Below are 24,318 nucleotides of genomic sequence, written 5' to 3' on the forward strand. Positions count from 1 at the left end.
GGTATGGATATTGGTGTTCACAAAAAAGGTTTGTATTGACAATTTTCGTGCCCAATATGCTGAAGTGCTAATGCAAATATTTTTTTTGTACAAGCGATCTAAACTACTCTAAGCGGGGACGGCCGCACTCCCTAACAGTTGTGGTACATAATGGTAAAATGATGAATGTGATTGATTGAGTAAAATAAAAAAGAGAATCAAAATACAAAGATAAAATCGAAGTGTAAAATCTTACCTATATATTTTTGGTTGAAACAGGGTTCATGGCTCAAAAGACGACTTGCCAATTACCATTTATCTGGGGCAAGAGAAGCCCAACCCAACTAGGTCTAGGAGGGTTTGTTGACCCTTCTACCATATTAAGTTTCTGATTAGTGATGATTTGTATTAGTGTCGGCTGAAAACAACTATATTGAAGAAGCTTCCGAAGACAAAAATTGAAAATAAAAAACAACTACCTCCGCGAGTTCTATGGCAAGATATAAAAGAAACCCATGCCCACCGCAAACAATTAGTCATTAAATGATTGCCACACAAAGTATCAAAATTGATGATCAATGAAAACAAACTGCCTTGTTAAAAAGAAATGAGATAAGAGATTCTATTTTTTCTTTTATAGACAAGCGATAGTTTAAATTACTTTATAATATATTAAAGGGAAATCAAACTCGGGTGTAAAGGGTCAAATAGGATCCGGATCCTCTTATTGATTTAAGAACTCGAAAAGAATATGAAAACATAGTTTTTGACCGGAAAAAAATTAAAAAAGAAAATGAACACATAATACAACTAATCTACATATTATAATATGAGTGTATAATTATTGATATTATGTTGTAAAAGTAAAAAATATCAACTATATTGTCCACATATATTATAAAATATGGACTGATTATTCAACGTGACTATATTTCAATGTCACACAATAATGACTTAAGCTCATGACATATCAATCGTGTTGTCCACACCAAGAAAAGAAAAGATAGCGTTGGATACCTAAATCAACAATATCATGTTTGCTATATCCATGTCTGCTATATTGCTATTGGAATGACTCTCTTTACAGTGTTTTTTTAAATATATATTTTTATTAATCTAATAAAATTCTATCGCTTTTTTATACAATATTAAAATAAATAAAAAAGAGTTTATATTTTCTTGATTTCAAATTCAAACACATGCACGTATTTCTCGGTAGCAGAAAATTAAACATCAAACTATTTAACTGGGAAGGCCGATTTGGATTGGATATATGGGGTCTAATTGATGACCAAGTTTCGATGAAACTTGGCAACAACCAGGCAACCAAAAATGAGTGGATGGTAATACATTAGAATCTTTATTGGCTCGTCACAATCCGACAGAAGACAACCACCACTGTCCATGCTCCATCTTTTCGAAAATCATATTAAAGGCAAACTTTTGTGTTCCAGTGATTACTAAGTTTAGAAAACGAATTAATGAAGTAATTAATAAAATAGTATCTTATACCTAACTAATTAATTATGTCACAATCATGTCATGAGTTCATTTTTCTCACAATTTGCTTGGAAAATCTTTTCAGTAATATAAATGGGCCATGTTCCTGGACCTTACTTGGCTTATCTATTTATGCACAGAGAGAGAGAGAGAGAGAGAGAGAGAGAGAGAGAGAGAGAGAGAGAGAGTTTTAGTGGCCTTTTGGTTTCCTTTTCAGTGCTGCATTAGTTTCTCCTCCTCCAATCAAAGAAAAGAGAGAAGAAGGAAGAGGGTTTAGGGGAATGCCTGTTATGTTTCGAGGGTTTTAGGATTTTGGATCTGCAAATTAAACCCCAACAACTTGGAAGTGCTTCAAACTTTGTGGTAAGTTTTAGAGCTTTAATTTTATCTGCATAAATAATGACATGAAGTCTGCATTTGAGGAAAAACAGTGGAGTTTTTGTGTGTGTTGAGAAAGATTAATGTGCCTGAATTTAGACCTTCCATTCAACTTATTTTCCTTTACTTTCTTTTGCAGTTTTGATTCATTTGTTCTTTTCTTTTTCTTTTTCTTTTTAAATTCAAATGCAGAGAGAAAATATGAGAGTGGCAGTGATTGGTGCTGGGATTAGTGGTTTGGTTTCGGCTTATGTTCTTGCAAAAGAAGGGGCGGAGGTGGTGTTGTTTGAGAAGGATGACTACTTGGGCGGCCATGCCAGGACTGTCACATTTGATGGCGTTGATTTGGACCTTGGCTTTATGGTCTTCAATCGTGTAAGTAATTATTATCTCAATGCACCTTTGCTTATTTTTGCGGATAAAATCTCATTTTTCTTTATTGGTACGTATGTTTATATTTAAATTTAAAAAAAAAAAAAAAACTAAAATACTAAAACTTAACTTTTATCATTCTTAAAAAAATAAAAAAACACTTAACTTTTGTCAGGTTTAAGTTAGTTTGATTAGGTTAGTTTATATATATTCTGTTTGGTTTATGTTTTACTATTTAAACTTGTTTTATTTATACAAACGATATTGGGGGAGGGCGGAATTGAACCTAGGACCTCAGTTTCATAAATAAATGCTTTTAACCACTTGAACTACAAACTCCCTGCAATTTGACTATTCAAACTTGAAACCTTGAAACTTAATTTTTTATTTTAATAAAAACCTGAATTTTTTTTCAAATATTATTTTAAACATTAATTTCTTTACTAAAATTTTAATTTTAAAAAAATAACTCAAGCCTAATTAAATAGGAGCTGAAGTGACCCTGCTTTAGTTTTTTTTTTTTTTTTTGGGTCAGAGAAAATGACCCGGCCTTAGCTAAAAACTTCATTAGAAAAAAAAATTTGAGATGATAGAATTTTGATTTTATTCTCTAAATGGGGAAAAAGTCGGAGTAGTGATGGGTTCCCCTCCAAACGAAGGGTCCCCTATGTTGGGGGTAAAAATTGATATTTTCGTTTTTTCCAAAATTTCTTTCCCTTAAATTTAAGGGGGATTCACTATTATACCCAATATGGGGGCCCAAATTATAAAAATACCCTATATAAAATGGACTTTAGAAACACACCCAAAGTCCATTTACAACATAACAAAAAACTTTTAACTTCTTATAAATTACAAAACTGCCATCAATTTCTTAAAACAAGCCCAACCCCAAAATCTCATAAAAATACCCAAAGCACTCAATAGGGCATCAAAGTAATTTAATAATCAATATTAAATTCAATAAGGCTAGCTATCATTTTTTGGGTTTTTTTTGGGTTTGTTTATAGGAATTCAATTGTGTAGGGTTTATTTATAATATTAGTGCTAGAAATGGGTATATCACTAAATATCTCTAAATTTAAACACATAACTACTCTTTCATCCGCGCTTACACTTAATGTGTATTTTTACTTTAATTTTATCTTTATTTAAATAACTTTTTATTTTTATGGATATTAGCTCTTCTTTTCTTGTTTTAATTATTTTATATTGTATTACCCTATTGTTTTACTTATTTGTCTCTTTAAAATAAAATTGTTGTGATTTAAATAACAGTAATTTTGAGTAATTTGCAAACTTAATGGTCTTTTACTATTAATATGTAAAGATTTTTTTTTTTTTTGAGTCTGAATAAATATGTAAAGATTATGTGTATATATATATATATATATATTTATTGGACCGAATCATGGCAACGTCCTTAGTTGGTAGCTTAATATTAAATTATCATAAGCACGTCATTAAACATGTGAAATGGGTTGTTGGATTGGAGGCATTTGGAAAGGACATTACATATGGTCCCAACTCTTCCGCGGTGGGTGGTACTACTGGTCCTTGGTCTCTTGATTTATTTTATTTTATTTTTTAATAGAGATTGACCAATTAAAAAAGAGTTATAGTATTTATGACACTCCAAATTAGGGAGTATGGTTAAAATTGAAATTTTTTAGAGAGCTATTAAAATAGCTTTCTTATATTTTTAGCTAAATTTTAACTAAGAAATAGAGAACATCATTGTGGATGCTCTTAGGCAACTCTCTCAATCCCGTGCATATTAGAAGCAGTCAAGGAGTTTATTGAGGGAGCAAATTTACCCACGAGAATATTCGCCCAATATTCCTTCGTCTTCTCCGCCTCTCTTTCTCCCTGCAAAACAGATCGGAGTAAAAGGACCACACCCGGGGGGTGTTGGCCAAAGGCCCTCCGATGCCTAAGTTAGGTAGAGTAATTCAAGGAAAACCGGGTGGCCGGAGCCGTGTGTGGTGGCCGGAGCCTTGTGTGAGAGAGAGAAAGAGAGGGGGTGGCTAGGGTTTTTGAGAAATAACTTCTGTAGAGTTTAGTAGGAATTTAGGCGTACCTCATCCTTGTGCGTGACCAAGTATTTATAGTGGCCTTGGAAAGGTTGGTGGGGTTGGTGTAGTTGGTGAGGTTGGTGTGGTTGGTGTAGTTGGTGAGGTTGGTGTGGTTGGTGAGGTTGATGTATTTAGGGATTATGGATTTAACCAAATCCCTAATTAAGGCGAGGATCAAGTAAGGGTTAGGTAACTCCCTAAACCCTATCAAGTAACCCCCAATTTGATTAGGTAATTCCCAATTAGGTTAGGTAACTCCCAATTAGGTTAGGTAACTCCTAATTAGGTCAAATAATTCCCAAATTGATTGGCCTAATTATTTGACTTAGGGTTTTGAATTAATTAGGTTCCCACATTTATGATTCAGTATTTATAATGTAGATTAGTAATAGTACATGTTTATTTGAAACGAGTAAAGTCGTGAATCGAGTAAGTTAGGTATTGGTGGATCTAATGAGGAGCCAGTGAAGACACTAGCCTCATTTAGTCTTATTCTACACTTATAAAGGTGTCAAGTTTTCATGATATTTTCTTTGATAAAATGCCTCAAGGAAGGCTAAAGTAGGGAAGGGGGCAAAGGAATGGCTGAGACTTAGGCTGCATTAGGCCAGTCTTTACAGGTTGTTGTTTGGCGCCGTTAGCCAGTGCATGCTAGGCTAGATTTTACAGGTTTTGCTCCTAGGAAGGAAAATTTCTGAATTCATCAATTGGTAAATAAATAAATGGATATGAGACCGACTATTCCCCTTAATCAAATATTGAAATAACATGAAACCCACTTAATTTTTTGATTCCTTATACGTCAATAAACGTGGAAACCCACTTAATTTTTCTCAACTGATATGAATGTAAATGAATGAATTTATACATCTAACAATAGTCACACAAAGCTGTACTAACAAAATAAATGTGGCCTCTACTTTTAATTTGATGCTGACAAATAGAGGTGTACAATGCTGACACCCGTTTCATTTATATTAAGTTTTAAAAAAATTGTATTTAGCTAAAAAAAATATGTTTGGTTAGTTAATCTCAGGATTTAATCATATAATTTTTTTAAATTAAGTTTTAAAAATAAATAAATAATCTCTCTCTCTCTCTCTCTCACACACACACACACACACACACTTATTTAAGTTCTGATTGAGATTTGAGGTTTGATCTATCCAAAACTAATTGATAATGGTAGGGAGTTCCAAGAGTTTATGTTTTGTAATGCAAGACTTGGAATTTTCGATGTCGAATTTGTATACTCCAGCAAGAAAAAATAAATAAATTGATGGTTTGACAATTGGACAGGTAACCTATCCAAATATGATGGAGTTGTTTGAGAGACTTGGAGTTGATATGGAGACATCTGATATGTCCTTCTCAGCGAGCTTAGACAAAGGGCAAGGCTGTGAATGGGGCAGTCGAAATGGCTTGGCAAGCTTGTTTGCACAAAAGAGGAACTTGTTCAATCCATACTTTTGGCAAATGCTTCGAGAAATCACCAAGTTTAAACACGATGCAATCAAGTAAGTAACTTAAGTGATCATCCTGCGCATTATGTATTAAATTTGCAGAAATAAATTTGTACTTTTTATGGTATCCTGAATTTAGACTACACATTCAGACAAGAATTAATCTCATTAATGATCTAGATTCACGTAGAGTCGGATATAAACTTTTTGGAGAAATTCTTCGGTATGCACTCATATTATAACACTTGTATTTATTATTAATATTATTATTACATACTAGGTTCATGACATATCAATCATGTCGCTCACGCATATTATAACGAAATGAAATGGTACTAGAGTCGGGCATATAAAAATGTTGGGTTTATTGCAGTTATGTATCTTAGTGATGCAATATATGTGTATGTTTCTATTTTATTTCCTGTTCCAGTTACCTTGAGGAGCTCGAGAACAACCCGGACATTGATCGCAATGAAACCTTGGGGCAGTTTATCAAGTCACGAGGCTACTCTGAATTATTTCAGAAGGCTTATCTTGTGAGATCACCGAACCATTAATTTCTGTAACATCTTTAGTTGGAGCTTTTCAAGTCACCTGTTTCCAGTTAAGTTAATTAGTTCCTTGGTGGAAAATATTCTGCAGGTTCCAGTATGTGGTTCAATCTGGTCTTGCCCTTCAGAAGGGGTTATGAGCTTCTCAGCCTTCTCTGTTCTCTCATTTTGTCGAAACCATCATCTACTTCAGGTACATTATTTTTATTCTCCTTTTAGCTGACCTTAAAAGCCTTTGTATGTCAACGGGTTTAGCCCACTGGAAAAAGGCATTGACTTGCAGACTAGTGATCTTAGGTTCGAACCCCATAACACCTTGGTTGATAGTATGCTTGTGCGAAACCCCCACCCATTCTAGTTTAGACTATCGCATGTGTTAAAAAAAGAAACCTTTATATTAAATTATGCTTTCCCAATTTGTATGCTTTGAGAGTTTTCATGCCTATAGGTACTTACGTTCTTGCCTTGGCCTGGTTTGGTTTTGCAGCTATTTGGCCGCCCACAGTGGCTTACTGTCAGATGGCGTTCACATTGTTATGTCAAGAAGGTCTTAATTGTGTTGCTGAATCACCCAATATTGCTTGCCTCATTTTTGAAGTAAATGTTCCCTGTGGCTGATGTTTGGTTAACATTTCAGGTCAGACAAGTGCTGGAAAGTAAAGGGTGTCAGATAAGAACTAGCTCTGAGGTACATAGGGTTTCCACAACCGATGAGGGTGAGTAATTAAATTTCTTTCCATTTCTTGATTTGCTATTGTATGAATTCCTGTAGGATTATAATAAAAAATTCTTGGTTCAGTTTGCTAGTATATTGAGTGGATTTATGAGCTATGCCTGATAAGTTTGGTTTTATATGAAACTAACCATGCATTATATCTACCAGAACTATAACCTCATTGTATTAACAGAGTTTATATGAGAGATAGCAGGTTGCAGTGTACTCTCTGGTGATGGTTTGGAGGAAATATATGATGGCTGCGTAATGGCTGTCCACGCCCCAGACGCTGTGAGAATACTAGGAGACCAGGCAACATCAGATGAGTTGAGAGTACTCGGTGCTTTCCAATATGTATACAGGTACCTCATTGAATTATCATTTGCAGTGACAATTAAGTTCAATTTTCATTTCAGTTTTTTCCCAAAGTAACCATTTTCTTTCTTCATATTTATTCAGTAAGTGTCATTTTGATCGGAAGATGGTAATTGTTGCTCCTCAGAGCTTAGGACTAGGACACTTGAAGTGTACTCAGAATATAATCAATTTGTAATAGTGTACTTGTTCATGTGCTTTCTCTGCCTTTTTTTGGTTTGGGAAAAATGGATTTCATGCTGAAGTTGATTTGGCTTTGGCCTGTGATCTCCTATAGCTAATTCATTCAATGCACAATCATTGTTCAACTCTCTATTGGCAGTGATATTTTCCTGCATCGTGACAAAACTTTAATGCCCCAAAACCCAGCAGCATGGAGTGCATGGAATTTTCTCGGAAGTAATGGCAACAAAGTATGCTTGACATACTGGCTCAATGTGCTTCAGGTAAATAGTGTGTTCAACTTATGAGAAATAAAGTTCATATTAGTTCTCAACATCAAATGAAACATTAAAAATATGGACTTTGATCCAATAGGTTTGATGTTTAGCCTCATTTTGTTAAGAGAAGTAGAAAGTTGAGGAACTCCTAGAATTTTTTCCCTTCGCTGTTAAATGATTTAACCATTCCCTGGAATTTCTGAATGTGCAGAACATTGATGGAAAAGGTCTACCATTTCTTGTGACTCTCAACCCAGATCATACACCAGAACATACCTTGCTTAAGTGGTCAACAAGCCATCCAGTCCCATCTGTTGCTGCGTCAAAAGCTTCAGTGGAGCTTCATCGCATTCAAGGAAAGAGAGGAATTTGGTTTTGTGGAGCATACCAGGGTGAGGTTTACTCTCTGGTGGCCAGAATTATGTTTAGCTCTATCTTGCATTAAAGAGATGATTACGACATTTTCATCGCTCAGAGCTTGTAAAATCAGCTGAGTGTATGTCATATTTTTCTTTTTCAGGTTATGGCTTCCATGAGGATGGACTAAAGGTATGACATGATGGAATAAGTTATTAAAGATCATTTTGTTGTATAACCAATTCAAATATGTTATATGGTAAGATATGAAAGAATGATTGACATCCTAGGTAATTTTATTCATTTTCGATTGAGCGATACAATGCTGACTATATAAAAGCCCTAGCCATTTGGAAGAAGGGCTGCCAAACCTATGTTTTCTCCAAGGTCTCTTCAAGATTATATCAAATTAGTGGAATTCAGCTTAGCAGTGAAGTGTTCTACTTTGCAGGCTGGAATGGCTGCGGCACACGGTATGCTTGGAAAAGGATGTTCCCTCTTGAGCAACCCAAAACACATGGTTCCATCACTGACAGAAACAGGGGCACGCCTTTTTGTTACTAGGTTTCTTAGACATTATATATCTACTGGATGTTTAATGTGAGTAATACTAAAAGGCTAATATTCTAGACTTTCTTCGCTATAAAGCTCAAGCTAAATCATATAAATCACAAGCTTGTAGTTAATGATCTGCATTCCATGTGCCAATTATCTCATTAAACTCTTCTTAACATAAGAATGAGATATATATGCATCCCCACTACATACTCCTTTAGTTTTCTTTCATCATGTGGAATAATTTTTTCCTTTTATGGAGATTATTAATATATTGTGCCTTGTCCTCCTATAGTTTATTAGAGGAAGGAGGTACAATTTTCAACTTTGAGGGAACCAGAAAAGGGTGTTCTCTAAAATGTGTTCTTAGAGTTCATACTCCTCAGTTTTACTGGAAGGTATGCATTCTTGGTTTGATTTTAACACTTTTTTTTTTTTAATGGGAATTATAAACTACATGGTATTGAAGTTAAAAGGAAAAGTTCTTAATCACTTCCACTCATTAGTAGAATGCATTTGTCAGGTAATGACACAGGCTGATTTAGGCCTTGCAGATGCATATATCAACGGGGATTTTTCTTTCATTGATAAAGACAAGGGCCTTCTAAATCTTTTTATGGTAAGATAATTGATCGGTGTCCAGTGCAAAATCATTTGGTTACTTTGCCGATTCACATAAGTTATCATCTTGCTGATTCATTTTCCAGATTCTCATTGCCAACAGAGATTCAAATTCTTCTGACTCAAAATTGAGCAAGAAAAGGTTTGATGAGACTTGGTTACCAGCTTAAACTTGAATTATGATATAGCTAGTAGTCATCAGAATCTCACTGAGCTCAGGACTCACCTTTGTTTGCTATAGGGGATGGTGGACGCCATTGTTATTCACAGCTAGTATAGCCTCAGCAAAGTACTTCTTTCAGCATGTTTCAAGGCAAAATACTCTCACACAGGCACGCAGGAACATCTCTCGTCATTATGACCTGGTATACAATTTATGACCTGGATTTAGTTTTCACAGAGATTTAGTTTGTTTTCATTTAAGGTACTGAATTTAATTAGCATCAGGCATGCACAAGCTGATTATTATCTTTTTGTGTGTTGCAGAGTAATGATCTATTTTCGCTGTTCTTGGATGAAACAATGACATATTCCAGTGCTGTATTTAAGGTCAGAATCATCAGTTTCCATCAAGTTTACAGTAAACCTAGCATGAAAAAAGGTGTATTGTTTAATTTTAATTTTTATTTCTGTATTGAATTATTTTATAGACTGAAGATGAAGATTTAAAGACTGCACAGCTAAGGAAAATCTCTCTTTTCATTGAAAAGGTGAGTCTTTTATGTAAGAATTGTGAGCTTTCGATATCCTTTTCTGTGCACTATTCCAATCTATTTTTCCTTTGAATTAATCTAGTCTAGAATTGAGAAGAACCATGAAGTTCTAGAGATCGGATGCGGTTGGGGAAGCTTAGCTATTGAAGTTGTCAAACAAACTGGTTGTAAATACACTGGCATCACTCTGTCCGAGGAACAACTCAAATATGCACAAAAGAAAGTGAAAGATGCTGGCCTTCAGGTATCAAATTTTGTAAATTCCATGCTTATATATAAGCACATGCACATGCTGCTAGATGCATGTCAAGGCTTGAGGCTTACTTAGAAAAGCCTTTCATGCATAATTTCAACTAAATTTCTTCCAGGACCGCATCAGATTTCTTCTGTGCGACTATAGGCAACTTCCTAACTACAAATACGACAGAATTATATCTTGGTGAGTACTGATCCCACCAAATTTAATTCATTAATAATATTCCTCGAAAATACCTTGACCTGCGGTGGAATTTTTCAGCGAGATGCTCGAAAGTGTGGGGCATGAATTTATGGACGAATTTTTTGCTTGCTGTGAATCTGTGCTTGCAGATAATGGCCTTCTTGTTTTACAGGTAACATCCCATATAATGCTGTCCCAAGGTAGAACTAGAACTAGTTAAATATAGTTGTTCGACTATTTTGACTGAAAAATAAACTCCTATAAAGGGTAGCATCCAACATCTTGCTAATAGTTAAGGGCTATTGATTTTGCTTCAGTTCATATCAATACCGGATGAACGTTACGATGAGTACAGACGAAGTTCAGATTTCATAAAGGAATATATTTTTCCTGGTGGATGTCTACCTTCGTTAAGTAGGGTAACATCAGCAATGGCTGCTTCTTCCAGACTCTGGTATGATCTGTTATCATGACAACAATTTCATGGTTAGGTTTAACTTCCTTGTACGTATTTTTATTCGACTATCTGGAATTCCATTACTGCAGTGTGGAGCACTTGGAAAACATTGGAATCCATTACTACCAGACATTGAGATGTTGGAGAAAAAATTTCTTGGAGAGACATAGGTAAGAAGAAAATCATGTAAACTGCAATAATCCTCCCCAAAGAAACATAAACTTATCATTGCTGCTTGTTGCTCTCTGTGCTTTTCTTTTGCTACAAAATGCATATTCTGAATTTATTCTCTAATAAAAATTGTTTTTAGACATACATGTACATATGTACATATGTAACTGAAGTTTGGGATTTTAACGTTGGCACAATGGCTTGGATGTTTGTAGTGAAATACTGGCTCTTGGGTTCAATGAGAATTTCATCCGGACATGGGAATATTATTTTGATTACTGTGCTGCTGGTTTTAAGACATATACGCTTGGAAATTACCAGGTACACATTACATATATGTTCCTGCAATTTTCAGATATTTTAAGCTCTTTGGATCCACAACTAAAGAGTTGCAAACTGTTCGTCTGTGATGTAGATTGTGTTTTCGCGTCCTGGCAACACTCCGGCCTTCACTGATCCATACAAAGGCTTCCCTTCAGCTTCAGCATGTTGATTGTTCTGTTATATGATCAGGCTTCACAATTCAGCAAACAAAGTTTTGCCGGGTTTCTGTTTATTTTTTTCTTCTTTTATTGTTAGCAGTTATTTTATCATCTGTGTTTTGGATCGAACAAGCTTCCGTGAAAAACTGCCTATCTCCACTACTTTTATAAAAAAACCCAGTAGACACAAAAGTAAGATTTTTTATCATTTAGCTTTCTGTCGATGCTGAACAGCAAAATGTTGAGTAAGTAGAGCCTAGTAGCCCACTCCACTGAGGCAGATCATAAAATGTAACGTAACACAAGGTTGGTTTATTTTCTCTCTTTCCTTGCCACAAATCGTAGTACAGAACTAAATGCCCACGTCTAGCACAATCAGTGACTGTCTAACATCGGCCATTGAAATTTAGACACACCAAGTTTTGCAGCACAGACCATGTTCTAAACATACAGGGTTTTCCATACCAGGGTAACCCATTTTACACCATTTTATCTCTAATATGCTTTACATAATCCAAGTTGCGGGAGAGGGGCAGAAGATGCCAATAAGTTATAACCAAGGAACGCTCAAAACAACAAGGCATGTATGTATGCTTAAGTTGCTAGTAAATGCATCACTAGTCATTTCAAAACAGATCATCGTCTGGTGGGTGCAACATCTAAGGATTCTAAAACACTGAACAAAACGTTCAATACAGAATCAGACAAGAAAGCCCTCACATCCTCAGTATTTTTGCCTTTTCTATTTGACAGATTCCTGTAGTTCAGTCAAAACACAAAACTCCCCCACAAAGAATTGAGATAACAAGGTAAGAACACATGGACGGAGACAAGAAATAGGGTAGGCTACTCTATACTATAACAGGGCAGGAGAAAACAGTCTGCACTATTACAACAGTCAATATTCTTATTGAAATAATGCATCATAAATCTAGCCTGTGTTCTCAAATTTGGAAAAATAAATGAATAAAAATGCAATGGGTCTTCTACTTCATTCTAAAGTTCTAGAAAAACTATTTTAACAGAAGCACCTCCTTTCTGCTTCTCTAAATTCCGGAACCATCTGCTCCTATGAATCAAAACACCGCCTTACACAATCAAATTTTAAAGCAAATCTGGCCAAGCTGCTCAAGTCAACATACCGTACGCAGTTCACCTCACAATCTGTCATGCAACCAAAACCAGGGTGAAGTTTACAATATTAGTGACATGGGCTTGAGGACTCTGCGAAATTTGACAGTGTTGGCAATGGCATGGCCTGGCTGGAGAATGCCTCATTAATTTCATGTGAACAAACTTCCAAATATTTCATTCCATGCTGAACACACCCCCAATGAACATGCCCCACCATGAAGCTCGTTTCAGCCATGATGGACACTTCACTTTACAACTTGTGCACCTCTCCTCCTGTACAACACAAGGGCAAATACAGGGGGAAAATGATTATGCCATCGTCAAAGTGTCAACTACCACTATGATTATCGCTACCCATAACGAAGTGACCAGTCCATAGCTCCATTGCTATCAGAAAAATATCCTCACTACATCTTTGTACTCCTACTTGTCATAACAAATCAAGCATAAGCACCTAATGGCTAAACTTTCTACAGCATCTAATCCTCAGCCAAATTAAATTAAATTAAAATAAAGCACTAATAAGATGTCAAACAACAGAATACTCAAATGCAATAAAACCAAAATAGGTAAGGTTATATAAGCTACTTTAGCTTTAACACTACGACCAAAAACGTAATTGCCACTAGCAGCAAGTAGACAATTATAAGCACGCCAAATTTAACACCACTCAAAAGCAAAAACTAAATACGAGGAGCATCTAGTGCGAACTAAAATACTACTTATTATAGACTACCAAAAGAGTAACTGCAAACTACTAGAATTTAAGCAATCCAACCAGTCCCAAAGCATTGCCATCCAACTTGAGCTGTTCCTGCTACTGCCGCTGGTGATGAGAAACCATTACTAGCTCATGCATAAAGAGTTACAGATCCATAAAACAGGATGAAATTCCCATTGAAACAGTTGACCATCAAAATTACTGCTGTTGGGATTGTCGTGCCTGAGCACTGCCATACCCCCCACCATAACCAACTTGTCCACCATTTGCCTGACCACCATAGTTTCCTGAAGCCTGGGATGGATCAGATCTCCAACCAGCATTTCCATAACCTGTATTTCCATTTGAATCGCCATAGCCACTCCCAACATAGCCACCACCACTACCTTGCTCCCCACCTGCGCCACCAACATTGTTATTTGGGACACTCCCTGAACGCCCTCCAACAGCACCATAACCAGACGGATTTGCATAGGACGCATCACTTCCACTGTACCCACCATAACCATAACCTTGCGCTCCATACCCAGCCGCTGCACTAGGTGATTGACCAGCAGGTGCAGAACCAGGGCCGCCACTGCCTGCACCTGCACTGCCACCTGAAACACCCCAAGGAGCAGTATTCCCGTATCCCATAGCACCATATCCAGAGGGGGCCTGAGAACTCCATGAACTTCTAGGGGCACCTGGCGGACCACTAGCATAGCCAGCATTTGGGGCATTAGGGTTTCCGTAGGCAGCAGCTGCTGGACCTCCATAGCCAGTATTAGTACCACCGTAACTTGCATAACCGCCATAACCAATTCCATTACTGGTAGGACCATACCCATAACTGGGTGCATTATACCCAGAAGAACCATAAGGTGGAAAACCACCTCCAGTACTCTGAGATTGCATGTACCTGTTGGAGTCCATTCTACCATCATATGCATTTGGGTTGCCACCAGATGCGCCATATCCTTGATAACCACCACCAGCTGCACCACCACCACCTTGACCACCCCCCATGCTACGGCCACCCCCACCAGGATTGGCATCTTTGGGAAGAGCCCGCTTAACTTCCACTTGCTTACCATTTAAATCATGAAATGTTTTGTGCAAAACCCTATCAACTGCTTCTTCAGTATCAAATGAAATAAATCCAAATCCACGAGGACGTCCGGTACTTTGGTCATACATTACTACTACATCAGTTACATGGCCATAAGTTTCAAAATACTCACGGAATCCTTCTTCACTAAGAGTGGGAGGCAACCCTCCAACAAATATCTTCTTGGTCCTAATATTTCCACCATTTCCAGCACTTCTAGTAGGGTTAGCATTTCCAACTCTGCCAGTGGTTTGCTGCTCCTCTCTTGATAGGGCCCTCTTAGCCTCAACCTGAAATATAAACCAAAGGTTATGCAACAGAAGTAAAGATAACCTACGGTGTCCTAACCCTTCTCATTTTTTCCATCTTCCTAATTTTTATGCAATTACAGCAACCCAAAATCATCTTCTCTAATTCTTCTGATTAGTAAAATCTCTGCCATCCATAACCTACTATAACCATAGACAGCACCCACCCGTTATACACGAATCCTCTCCCGGGGATCACCCTCACCCACTGAAAAGTGGTAAGAGAGACCACAACAATCAATCAAATGTCTCCAGAGGTGCAAGTCAAGCTAAAAGTATTAGCAGCATCATAATTCTGGGATGTAAAACAATTGACATGCAAACCAATACAAATCTTAAACCCTAAACCCAGTCACATACGTAGCAATGAATTATTTCATAGCAATGTACCTCCAGACACATTTGCTCACAAGAATAACTCTATTACACACTAGTAGACCAATAAAAGGGCAACGATACAATCTATTATGCCATCAGATTAGATAATGACATTTGTGAAATTGCCTTTAAGAATGTAAAAGGGGGTGGGTGGGGGTGTAAACAAATTCTTCAAAACTCTTAATAATTAACTATAACATTTATAACATACAGCGACAAAATATTTGAATCAATGACTTCGAATTCTAAAGTTCTTATAGGGAAAAACCAAGGAAATATCATGTTCTATTCCACCCCCGCACCCCACGGCTATATCAATTGAATCAAGTTCCACTTTCCAAACTTAACAGCAACCCGCAAACCAGAAAAAATGCAACTACATGCTTTCATATCTAATGAATCAATCTCAACATAAGAACTCAAAAGATATATACTTTAATATCTAACAGAATCAAGCTCAACATATGAACTCGACAAAGATACATACAACCATAATTGCAGTATTACAAAAGCAAAATGAAACTAAAAACACAAAATCTAAAATTAATTGTTAAAAATAAAATAAAATAAAATAAACAAAAAAACTGAAACACGCACATAGAAACAGAAAACAATTAGCTTTAGACCTAATTAGCACTTAAATAAGCTCTGAAAACGAGCCAATAAATTGGAATCTGAATCTCACCGTTCTACCATCGATGGTGTGCTTATCCTGAAGAACCCTATCAAGAACAGCAGGATCTACAAAAACAACAAACCCAAAACCTCTAGGGCGTCCCGTGACTTTGTCCCTCATAACCACTGTTTGCAAAACGTCGCCGTAGTTGCTGAAGTACTCCTTCAGCTTATCCTCCGAGGTTTCCCATGAAATCCCACCAATAAAAAGCTTGCCTTGATCTGAATCCATGTGGGTTTTCACTTCCTCTCCCTCTCACTGCCTACGTGAGTGAAAGATTCGATCTTTGTTTATTTTGGAGGGGTTTTTTGGATTTTGGGGGTTTGGGATTTGGAGAGGAAGGGAAGAGGAAGGGTTTGTGGCCGACTAGAGAGAGAGAGAGAGAGAGAGAGAGAGAGAGCGCGTGGGAAAGTGAAGTATGTATGGTAGGCTTTGAGACTCTGGTGGAGGAGTGGGGATTGGGACTTGGGGGATTGGGAAGCAGGCGTTTGGACGGATGAGATTTGCTGGATTGGTTGGTCGGGAATCATTTTGATGGGGGTGGTAGATGTTGTACGGCTGAGATTTGATGTAAGTCGCCATCCTTCAATGAGGTCCAAGTCTTTGGCTCTTTGTCACGTGACGTGCACACTAGATGACATATGATTTTCCTTTTTCTTTCCTTTTATTATTCGAGAATTCAAATTTGTAATCTCTTGTAGCATTTGCCCGGCCCGTTTGCTCGGATAAGGCCTGAGGCCCAGCTCTGTTTGTAATTATTGATAATTATTGAATATTTATGAAAGGATTTCAAGCCTCTGCATTTGTAAACGATATATTTACTTACATTCGCAACATCTAGGTTCATTCTAATAATCTAACGATTTAAAATTTGATATTTCACTTATAAACTTTTTACACTCATCCATTTAATGAACTTCAACTTAACGGTGTTAAGTTTAAATAAAATTTAAAAAATTTAAAATAAAACCTAGCAACTATCCCACCTCTTCAATAACTCTCTACCTCTTCCATGAGCGTGCCTTTTTAGCATGAGCGTGCCTTTTTAGCAATAACAAGAAGACGGCAACCCAATCCTAGATGGATGGAGATGCCTCATAATTGTTTTGAACATCAATAATTTCCAAGTGTTGGTGGTATTGTCCCAATGAATTTATTAAAACTGAGATTCATTGCAATCTGAAAGATTGAAGAACCTTATTTATTTATTTATTTATTTATAGTTTATTTATGTATTTTACAAATAAAATACTCAAATTTGTTTTGTTTGAAGAGTAATTTTTTAACAAACGAGAGTTTGGGAAGGGGGGAGGGGGGAGGCTAGTTGTGAGGAGGGAAGATGTTGCCGTAAGTGTGGGTGGGGCAAAAGTATTTTTTTCTTTTTAATTTTTTTAATTTTATTTAAACTTAACACCGTTAAGCTAAAGTTAATTAAATGGATGAGTGTAAAAAAATTTAAATGAAGTGTCAAATCTTAAGTCATTAGATTATTGGAATGGCCTAAATTGCGAAATGCGGGTAAATGCACTGTATGTAAATGTAGAGGCTTAGGATCCTTTATGAAAATCATAGAGTATATTCATATGATTATAAACATTTTTTTAATCAAGAAAGCTTATAGTTGAAGTGGTATTACAATTTTGTAAGGATTTAACAAATCTAAAGTTTAAATCCCTTTTTAAACAAATGGCAAAGTCAAAATAACCTAATCAAATGTAAATTTAGTATAGTCATATAAGCTCAGTTCAAAAGCAGTCCATGAGCCTAAAGAATTTTGGACCATAGGAAGGCATGAGTCTAGTATATTTGCGAGACGGATCAGTCTTCGAATTAGTTTGAGCTAACAAATAATGTGGTCAACAATATAATTAGAGCTAAGGTATAATGTGGTCAATAATGTGATTCGAGTTGAGCATAATGTGTTCAAACAATGAGATTAGTAGATAGCCTACATTGATATTTTCTCCGTCTCCAATAAGGTGGCTTCGAATTTTGTTGCAGGCCAGCCGTTAACTTCTCTTTTTCCTTTCTTCCATATGCACAACTTGTCAAAAGTATCAAACAAATATGGGCTGTTCTGTTCTTGACTCCCCTTCATAAATTCTCACAAGCCAAAAAGGCAAACGAATAAATGAGGGCACAAGTAGGAGAGCCGCATTGTACAATGTAATCACAGACAAACAAACAAAGCTTTTTCTTGTCATTTCCTCCTTTATTAAACTCATGCACCCACCACATCATTTAACTCCTCCAACGTTACCATTTTCAAAACCCTTTGGAGCCAAATGCATTTAAAATTCCCCTAACCCACCCTTTCCCTTCCATCTGCCTATATGAACCACAATCCTCAGTGTTGGTGACACTAATGAGAAGCTAATATGGGGTGCTTCCTTGCCTGCTTTGGTTTTTCTAAGAAAAAAAAGCGGCGAAAACCCGGTAACAAAGTTGCAGCTGCTGGAGACCATGTAAACTCTGGTTTTTGTTTCTGGATGTGTTTCATTATGTTAATTAGTGTCAGAATATTAAACCCAATTTGGGATTTTTATGATTTTGTTTGCTGCAGGGACGTGGGAGCTATGTACCATTAGATTCATCTCTGACGATTATTGGTGTCGATGGTGCAAGAGAAAGTCTCCATAGTGCAGGTTCTGAACTCAGGTTAGTTCTTGCTTATAGTCTCCTACTTTGTGATGATATGTGGAATATTAATTTCCCTTTCCTTGAATGTTGGTTGTTTTAGAGCCAAGCCTAAGGAGCAGACAAGGTTCAAAATCAGAAAGAAAGTTAGCTTCAATCTAAATGTCCAGACCTATGAGCCTATTTCGACTGGTTATCATTTCTTGGAGAGTGACGAGGAGGAGGAAGTGGAAAAGAATGTCCAAGAAGTATCAAAAGGAAGCCTTTCCACTTCAGCATCTCAAAGGGATTCAACTACATTGCGGATGGGACTTTTTCCTTCAAATTACAGGTACCAAAATGTTCGAGACAGCTACGACGAAGACGACCATATAGCAGATGAGGAAAGTGATTTAGATAACGATGATAATGACATTGATGATGATGATGACAGTGAAATTGATGATCAAAGAATAAGCCAAGAGGGGTTTTCAAGGCAATTCTGTTCTTCCTCTATAAAAGGAGAATTGGAATATCCAAATTCTAGAGGCAATATCCAGTGTGTACATTCTGTACTGAGTCCAGTAGAGAATCTGACTCAGTGGAAAGCAGCCAAAGCAAAAGCAGCAGCACCAAAGCAGCAAAAGGAGAATATAGCAGCATTATCTCAAGAACCCCGGATGCCGCCTTCTAGCAGATCAAGTTATAACCAGTCCAAACCTCTATTGCAAGAAATCCCAGTTCATGCCAGTCTTTCAAGTTGGTTAAATTCACAAAGTACAAATTAGTCCGAGACCACATTGATCACCAATATTTGCACAGCTTCTGTAACTGGGACCATCTCATTCACGAAATTAACAGATTTGAAATTCAAGCTCAGTCAAATCTAAAGCATTATGAGAGAGAAGTAAACATAGCTAATTTGATACCAAAAAGTGAAGAGGGCAATAAACAGAAAGTGTAGTTGAGGGTGCTTTTTAGCTTTGTAGCACATTTTGGACAGAGTGTATTTTTTGAGGGCATTGTTGTTTGTGTTGGTTTGTTTGTTTTTGGTTCTCTGGATTTTCTTGTAAATAAAGATGTTTGGTGGATTTGTACTTGTGTTGGGCAGTAACTCTGTTCAAGGAAAATATGTAAGTCCAGAACAATGGCTTTGCAGAAAAATACATGTTGGCTTTACATTATATTTCCTTATGTCAGATGTTGAGTGGGGCAAGTTGGTCGAATGAGTTTTAAAATTCCATCTACCTAATAATGCAAGGATATAGTCTATGATATGACCAATAATGGGGCAAATGGAGGTATAGATTCCAAATAAAGATTTCATGTAGAAGCAGAATCAATTCATCAATATTTTTTGGATAAAATTTTATGGAAGAGTCAAAATAATATCAAATTATACAAGGATTTTGAAAAATATATATTAAAAATTCCATCATTGCAAGTTTGCAAACAATTTTCAATATTTTATTGGGGTTTCCAGGAACAATGTATACAAACAAACAGCAAAAAATTGGTACCACCTGAGTGATGCGTGGCACATGCTATTTCTTGCAGGAACATTGCAAATCCACTAGGTTCAAATTATTGATTCCTTAGGCATTTAATATTACATAGAAGACATTATTTTGGCCGAAACAGTCAATGGAAATTAGACAGAAGTATGTCTGGAACACAGCCATATTCAAACTGCAAGATGAATTGACTTTCTTCTTTCTGTCAAGTGCTGAAGGAATACAGAAGAGAAGAAATAAACAGAATTAAAGTACCTTTTATTGAACGGGAAGATTATCAAAGTATTCTGTCATTCTAAATACATACAACATACAAATATGCCTAATAAAGCATACAAAATCTCAACTGTATTTAATATATTACATATGAAACCATATTGCCGTTATCCTTATCTGCTTTCACTCCCGGAAGATGATGGTCCACTCAGTTTGCATCTGGTTGTAAGAGAGCTCACAGCAAGTTAACCGAAAAAAAAATCGTGCTAGACTTAGATGCAAGACATGGGAGACTGCCTTGCCTTGGTCTCAGGACCTTTGGTCCATCCTTGACACGGTAGGTTAAAACAGAGCCAGTTTGTATAAAAAGCATCAAAATCCGCCTGGAGAAATTGCCTAATTGATTTATCCAGCAAATGTACCCTGATAATTCGTGTACTGAATGATATCTACATAATAATACATATGCAAGAATCCGCATCTTCATCATCAGAATCACTAACATCGCTGCGGATGAACAGGAGAAAGGGTGAGAGAATAGTAACTCCACAATAAATCTATAAACAATTATTCAATATTGATGTAGATAATAGTTACTCCTTTGGTAATTCTGTTTTCCAATTTTAACTGGTATTACAAGTAGATAGGGAGATTGTTTATTTCAATCTACGAAATACAACAAAGCAGATTATCTTGAAAAGGATGTCTTGGTTTGAGCAATCAATAAAGATGTGGTAAACCAACAACTTTTGGAATAAATTGTATTCCCAATTCCTTTGGTTAGCCAAAAACATGCAAACACAGTAACACGCTAAAGGACAACTGAGGAAGTTACTTCATATGAAAATCAGAGAGTGCCCTTATGTGTAAGCAGACACTTCTGTGCTAGATCAAGGGATATTTCAAGATAATGCTTCACCAGAATACAAGAGATATGAAGGTTCCAATGATCAAACAGACCAAAGATATAAAGGTTCCAATGATCAAACAGACCAAAGACATGAAGGTTTAGTGTAAATCTGCATAACTTCACAAATTGGATGCAAAACTTCGTCAAAGATAACCATTTTCTTTAACAAAAAGAAAAAGGAAACTATGTCTTGAAAACATGGGAATTAGACTGACCAAACCTATATATTCAACTGACAAACCTAGACTAAACATATAATAGAAAAACAATCGTGCACTACATTAAAATGGAACCTGAATTGATCAACTCTCATAGTCTTACTAACAATCCACTGCCTCAAAATCAAACAGTTTTTCTAGAGTAGGAACAGTAGATAATCACTGCAACTCCCGTTTGTAACAAATAGCCAGTCAAGTAATTAGCTGAACTCCAATAAGCTAAAGGTCTCCCAGCAGATGCTAAAATTACTTCTGTATATGATACAAAATATATTTTTTCAGGAAATACGAAACCTATGATTGCAGGAAAATGAACTAAGAAAGACTACCACAGGATAAACAAAAAAGGTGGTTAAAGGCTTGCAAGTTGCAGCTATGTCAGAAGATCATGGAAGTAAAAGGAAAGGCAAACCCCAAAGAAGTAAAGTTGGCTGGTAATGGTCATTACAAAAGACTAAACAAGAAGAATGGCTTATGTAAAATGGATAATGTTGGAGAGCAGAATTGAAAATTAAGTGTCACCACAGCTAAAAGGACAATTAAAAGATAAATGAAAATGGTGAATTCTGGAATTAAAGCTCGGCTGAAATAACATCCCAAATCAAAGTCGAAAAAAAAGAGCAGAACACCAACAAGAAATAGGAGACAAGGATTTGCCAAGAGCTTACAGGTGTGAGATACCCTGTATCCACAATAAGGTAGAAATACATGAGCTAGGGGCTGCTCTTTATATTTTATCTTGCAGGGAATATGCTTTCACTTTTGCTTTATTGGGAGCCATGGTTATAAAGATTTAACTGGTTAGCCCTTTGCTTTTCAGTTTTCACTCTAACATTTCCCAAGAAGGCTTGATAAATTCCTTCAATCTCCTTAGACCAAACTTCTACCCTGATGAGAGGAAACACAACACTACTATTTAATGGGTACACTAAGTTACTAACCCCAAGCTGTCATCCTGATTCCTGACACTAGTCAGGTAATTCTGTTAATGGAGCAGGCAGAAGCAACAACACCTTCGTTGAGAAAACTCAAATAGGTCAAACTCAGCTCACAACAAAATCGCTGAATCCAATTAAAAAAAAATTCTCAATGCATAATGAAAAATGCAAACATAGTCATAAAGGCATTCAGGTCAAAAAGTGCCAATCAATTTGGATAAAATCTAAAACAGTTTGACATGCCCAAAAAGGCAAGGTTCTTCTTTATAGTCAGAAAACACATCAAAACATTTGCAAAGTTAACATATCGTATAAGCATCCATTATAAAGAAAACCACCACAGCTAAACCACATCAAAGCACAAGCAAAAAATCAAAGCTCAAACAAGTAAATTAAATCATAAAACTACATCATGAAACCAACAACAACACAAACAACAAGCATAACTAAACAAAGAAATCAAAATTCCTATAATTTGATCAAGACAATGCACAAGTAAAGAAATAGAATTCAGCAAATACATTACCTTGGTTCGAATTCCAACACCTCAACAAGCTTATTCCCATTCTTATCATTCCACTGCACTTTTCGTCGGGTTTTATTCGTTTTCCTAGACATACCGCCTCTCCGAGGCGGCAACAAAGAATTAGACTCACTATCTTCATCTCCATTAACATTTTCCTCAACTCTTTGAGAGTCTGTGGTCTCCGACTTCTCAGTTTTACAGCCATTAGTAGCATCCTTAGCATCCGTATCCATTAACAAATTCGAAGCACGACCAAGAAAAACCCACACCCGATATCCAAATTCAACCAGAAACTATTTAAAATTCTGTAATTTATCAAAAACCCAATCGACCCAAATCCCTGATGTTGAAGAATTCGCAAACCCTAACCCTAAAGTTCAAATCTTGCAGGTCGTCACGGATGTGAATTGCCATTTTCCCCAAAGTCAACGCCCATTCTCGACACGACCAGGGCTTGAATAGCAATGAGATAAACTAGAAAACACGATCAAATTTCGAAAGAGAGAAAAAGGAACCTGATAATTGCTAACTAGGGAGATAACTGGGAAAAGTTTCACATTTTCCCGAGAAAGTGACGGAAAATGTACAGTTTCTTAGATCCTATACGAAATAAAAGCAACGGAACTACTATTCTGAAACCATTTTGGTGCAAAAAAAAACAAATGAATACTAACAATGAGAGTTTCTGATTTTATTTTGTTGTGTTTCTTTGAAGTGAGAGGGGATCAGACCCATAATTTGATAGTAAAAGTAAACAACTCACAACAATTTTCAGCGTTTACTTTTTATTTATTTTCTCGGTCCCTTTTGTAAATCGTTCCATAAGATACTGAAAATTTAGAGGCTCACACGTGGCATCATATGAGTCTATGTGTGTGTTAGTTAATATCGTTGTAACAGTGAGGAGTTGGCGGTATGTTCACTGTGAATATACACCAAAACGTACAACAGACATATTTTATATTTTCCTTTTATTAAAGCACCTAGTACATTTTAGTACCAAAAAATAAAATGCTAGAGTCAATCGCTTACTCGATAAGCCAGCCAATTGTGTTTATGCATGCACTGTTTTTTTTTTTTTTTTTCCTTCTACTGTTTAAAAGAAGAATTCAACAAACGTCGAACTCTAATATTGTCGTCACGTGAATATTAAATTTATAATTTGTGAGTTGTCATGTCATTTCATAAAATTGACGTTATGAAATGAATCCATTCGAAATTATATTTTTATTATCAACGGGAAATGAATAGTTGAAAACTCTTTCATCATTCAAAAGAGAAGTGATATCGTACTAACAGCTAAGCAGTTGTTTTATTATATTTGAACTTAGCCAAAAACAAAAGTGGGATAAAATTTTGTAAGTGGTGACTCATGATTGCTACTAAGATGACTATTTACATGTGGGTGATCATTTTTAATTCCCATACAT

General features: G+C 36.3%; 4 protein-coding genes across 7 annotated transcripts; 2 read left to right on the forward strand and 2 right to left on the reverse strand.

The window, feature by feature from the left end:
- Positions 1–1,636: 1,636 nt before the first annotated feature.
- Positions 1,637–11,848, forward strand: LOC117616230 (tuberculostearic acid methyltransferase UfaA1-like). Of its 3 annotated transcripts, none has more exons than XM_034345514.1 (25): positions 1,637–1,842; positions 2,050–2,232; positions 5,604–5,821; positions 6,198–6,303; positions 6,410–6,511; positions 6,806–6,865; positions 6,956–7,034; positions 7,245–7,395; positions 7,731–7,854; positions 8,060–8,240; positions 8,369–8,397; positions 8,657–8,805; positions 9,056–9,158; positions 9,284–9,379; positions 9,468–9,523; positions 9,623–9,746; positions 9,868–9,930; positions 10,032–10,091; positions 10,177–10,338; positions 10,463–10,533; positions 10,612–10,705; positions 10,851–10,987; positions 11,080–11,160; positions 11,377–11,482; positions 11,577–11,848. In XM_034345514.1, the coding sequence occupies exons 2-25, from the start codon at positions 2,059–2,061 to the stop codon at positions 11,652–11,654; spliced, it is 2,604 nt and encodes an 867-aa protein (XP_034201405.1). In that variant the 5' UTR covers positions 1,637–1,842; positions 2,050–2,058; the 3' UTR covers positions 11,655–11,848. The 3 variants fall into 3 exon arrangements, with proteins under 3 accessions (XP_034201405.1, XP_034201477.1, XP_034201555.1); XM_034345586.1 differs by having other exon boundaries at positions 7,248–7,395; XM_034345664.1 differs by lacking the exons at positions 1,637–1,842; positions 2,050–2,232; positions 5,604–5,821; ... (2 more) ...; positions 6,806–6,865; positions 6,956–7,034 and having other exon boundaries at positions 7,290–7,395; positions 7,781–7,854.
- Positions 11,849–12,364: 516 nt separating this feature from the next.
- LOC117616422 (heterogeneous nuclear ribonucleoprotein 1) lies at positions 12,365–16,430 on the reverse strand. Of its 2 annotated transcripts, XR_004584146.1 has the most exons (3): positions 15,960–16,430; positions 13,556–14,878; positions 12,365–13,050 (listed from the first exon to the last, which is right to left on the reverse strand). XR_004584146.1 is itself a non-coding variant. In XM_034345778.1 (2 exons), the coding sequence occupies exons 1-2, from the start codon at positions 16,179–16,181 to the stop codon at positions 13,697–13,699; spliced, it is 1,404 nt and encodes a 467-aa protein (XP_034201669.1). In that variant the 5' UTR covers positions 16,182–16,430; the 3' UTR covers positions 12,470–13,696. The 2 variants fall into 2 exon arrangements, 1 of the variants encoding a protein (XP_034201669.1); XM_034345778.1 differs by having other exon boundaries at positions 12,470–14,878.
- Positions 16,431–18,295: 1,865 nt separating this feature from the next.
- On the forward strand, positions 18,296–19,750 carry LOC117614915. Its single transcript, XM_034343845.1, has 3 exons — positions 18,296–18,415; positions 18,514–18,608; positions 18,691–19,750. The coding sequence occupies exons 1-3, from the start codon at positions 18,329–18,331 to the stop codon at positions 19,352–19,354; spliced, it is 846 nt and encodes a 281-aa protein (XP_034199736.1). The 5' UTR covers positions 18,296–18,328; the 3' UTR covers positions 19,355–19,750.
- Positions 19,751–20,317: 567 nt separating this feature from the next.
- On the reverse strand, positions 20,318–23,651 carry LOC117616729. Its single transcript, XM_034346127.1, has 2 exons — positions 22,889–23,651; positions 20,318–20,803 (listed from the first exon to the last, which is right to left on the reverse strand). The coding sequence occupies exons 1-2, from the start codon at positions 23,119–23,121 to the stop codon at positions 20,746–20,748; spliced, it is 291 nt and encodes a 96-aa protein (XP_034202018.1). The 5' UTR covers positions 23,122–23,651; the 3' UTR covers positions 20,318–20,745.
- Between the last annotated feature and the right edge of the window lie 667 nt (positions 23,652–24,318).

The sequence above is a fragment of the Prunus dulcis genome, chromosome 1 (assembly GCF_902201215.1).
Source record: "Prunus dulcis chromosome 1, ALMONDv2, whole genome shotgun sequence".
NCBI classification, from domain to species: domain Eukaryota; kingdom Viridiplantae; phylum Streptophyta; class Magnoliopsida; order Rosales; family Rosaceae; genus Prunus; species Prunus dulcis.

Excerpts from the sequence above, each read along its gene's own strand:
- LOC117616230 (XM_034345514.1), top strand. The coding sequence starts at position 2,059 with ATGAGAGTGGCAGTGATTGGTGCTGGGATTAGTGGTTTGGTTTCGGCT. Across the intron at positions 6,866-6,955 it reads CACATTGTTATGTCAAGAAG|GTCAGACAAGTGCTGGAAAG; the intron begins GTCTTAATTGTG and ends TTAACATTTCAG. Across the intron at positions 7,035-7,244 it reads GGTTTCCACAACCGATGAGG|CAGGTTGCAGTGTACTCTCT; the intron begins GTGAGTAATTAA and ends TATGAGAGATAG.
- LOC117616422 (XM_034345778.1), bottom strand. The coding sequence starts at position 16,181 with ATGGATTCAGATCAAGGCAAGCTTTTTATTGGTGGGATTTCATGGGAA. Across the intron at positions 14,879-15,959 it reads ACACCATCGATGGTAGAACG|GTTGAGGCTAAGAGGGCCCT; the intron begins GTGAGATTCAGA and ends TTTATATTTCAG.
- LOC117614915 (XM_034343845.1), top strand. The coding sequence starts at position 18,329 with ATGGGGTGCTTCCTTGCCTGCTTTGGTTTTTCTAAGAAAAAAAAGCGG. Across the intron at positions 18,416-18,513 it reads TTGCAGCTGCTGGAGACCAT|GGACGTGGGAGCTATGTACC; the intron begins GTAAACTCTGGT and ends TGTTTGCTGCAG. Across the intron at positions 18,609-18,690 it reads AGTGCAGGTTCTGAACTCAG|AGCCAAGCCTAAGGAGCAGA; the intron begins GTTAGTTCTTGC and ends TGGTTGTTTTAG.
- LOC117616729 (XM_034346127.1), bottom strand. The coding sequence starts at position 23,121 with ATGGATACGGATGCTAAGGATGCTACTAATGGCTGTAAAACTGAGAAG. Across the intron at positions 20,804-22,888 it reads GTGTTGGAATTCGAACCAAG|CGATGTTAGTGATTCTGATG; the intron begins GTAATGTATTTG and ends GTTCATCCGCAG.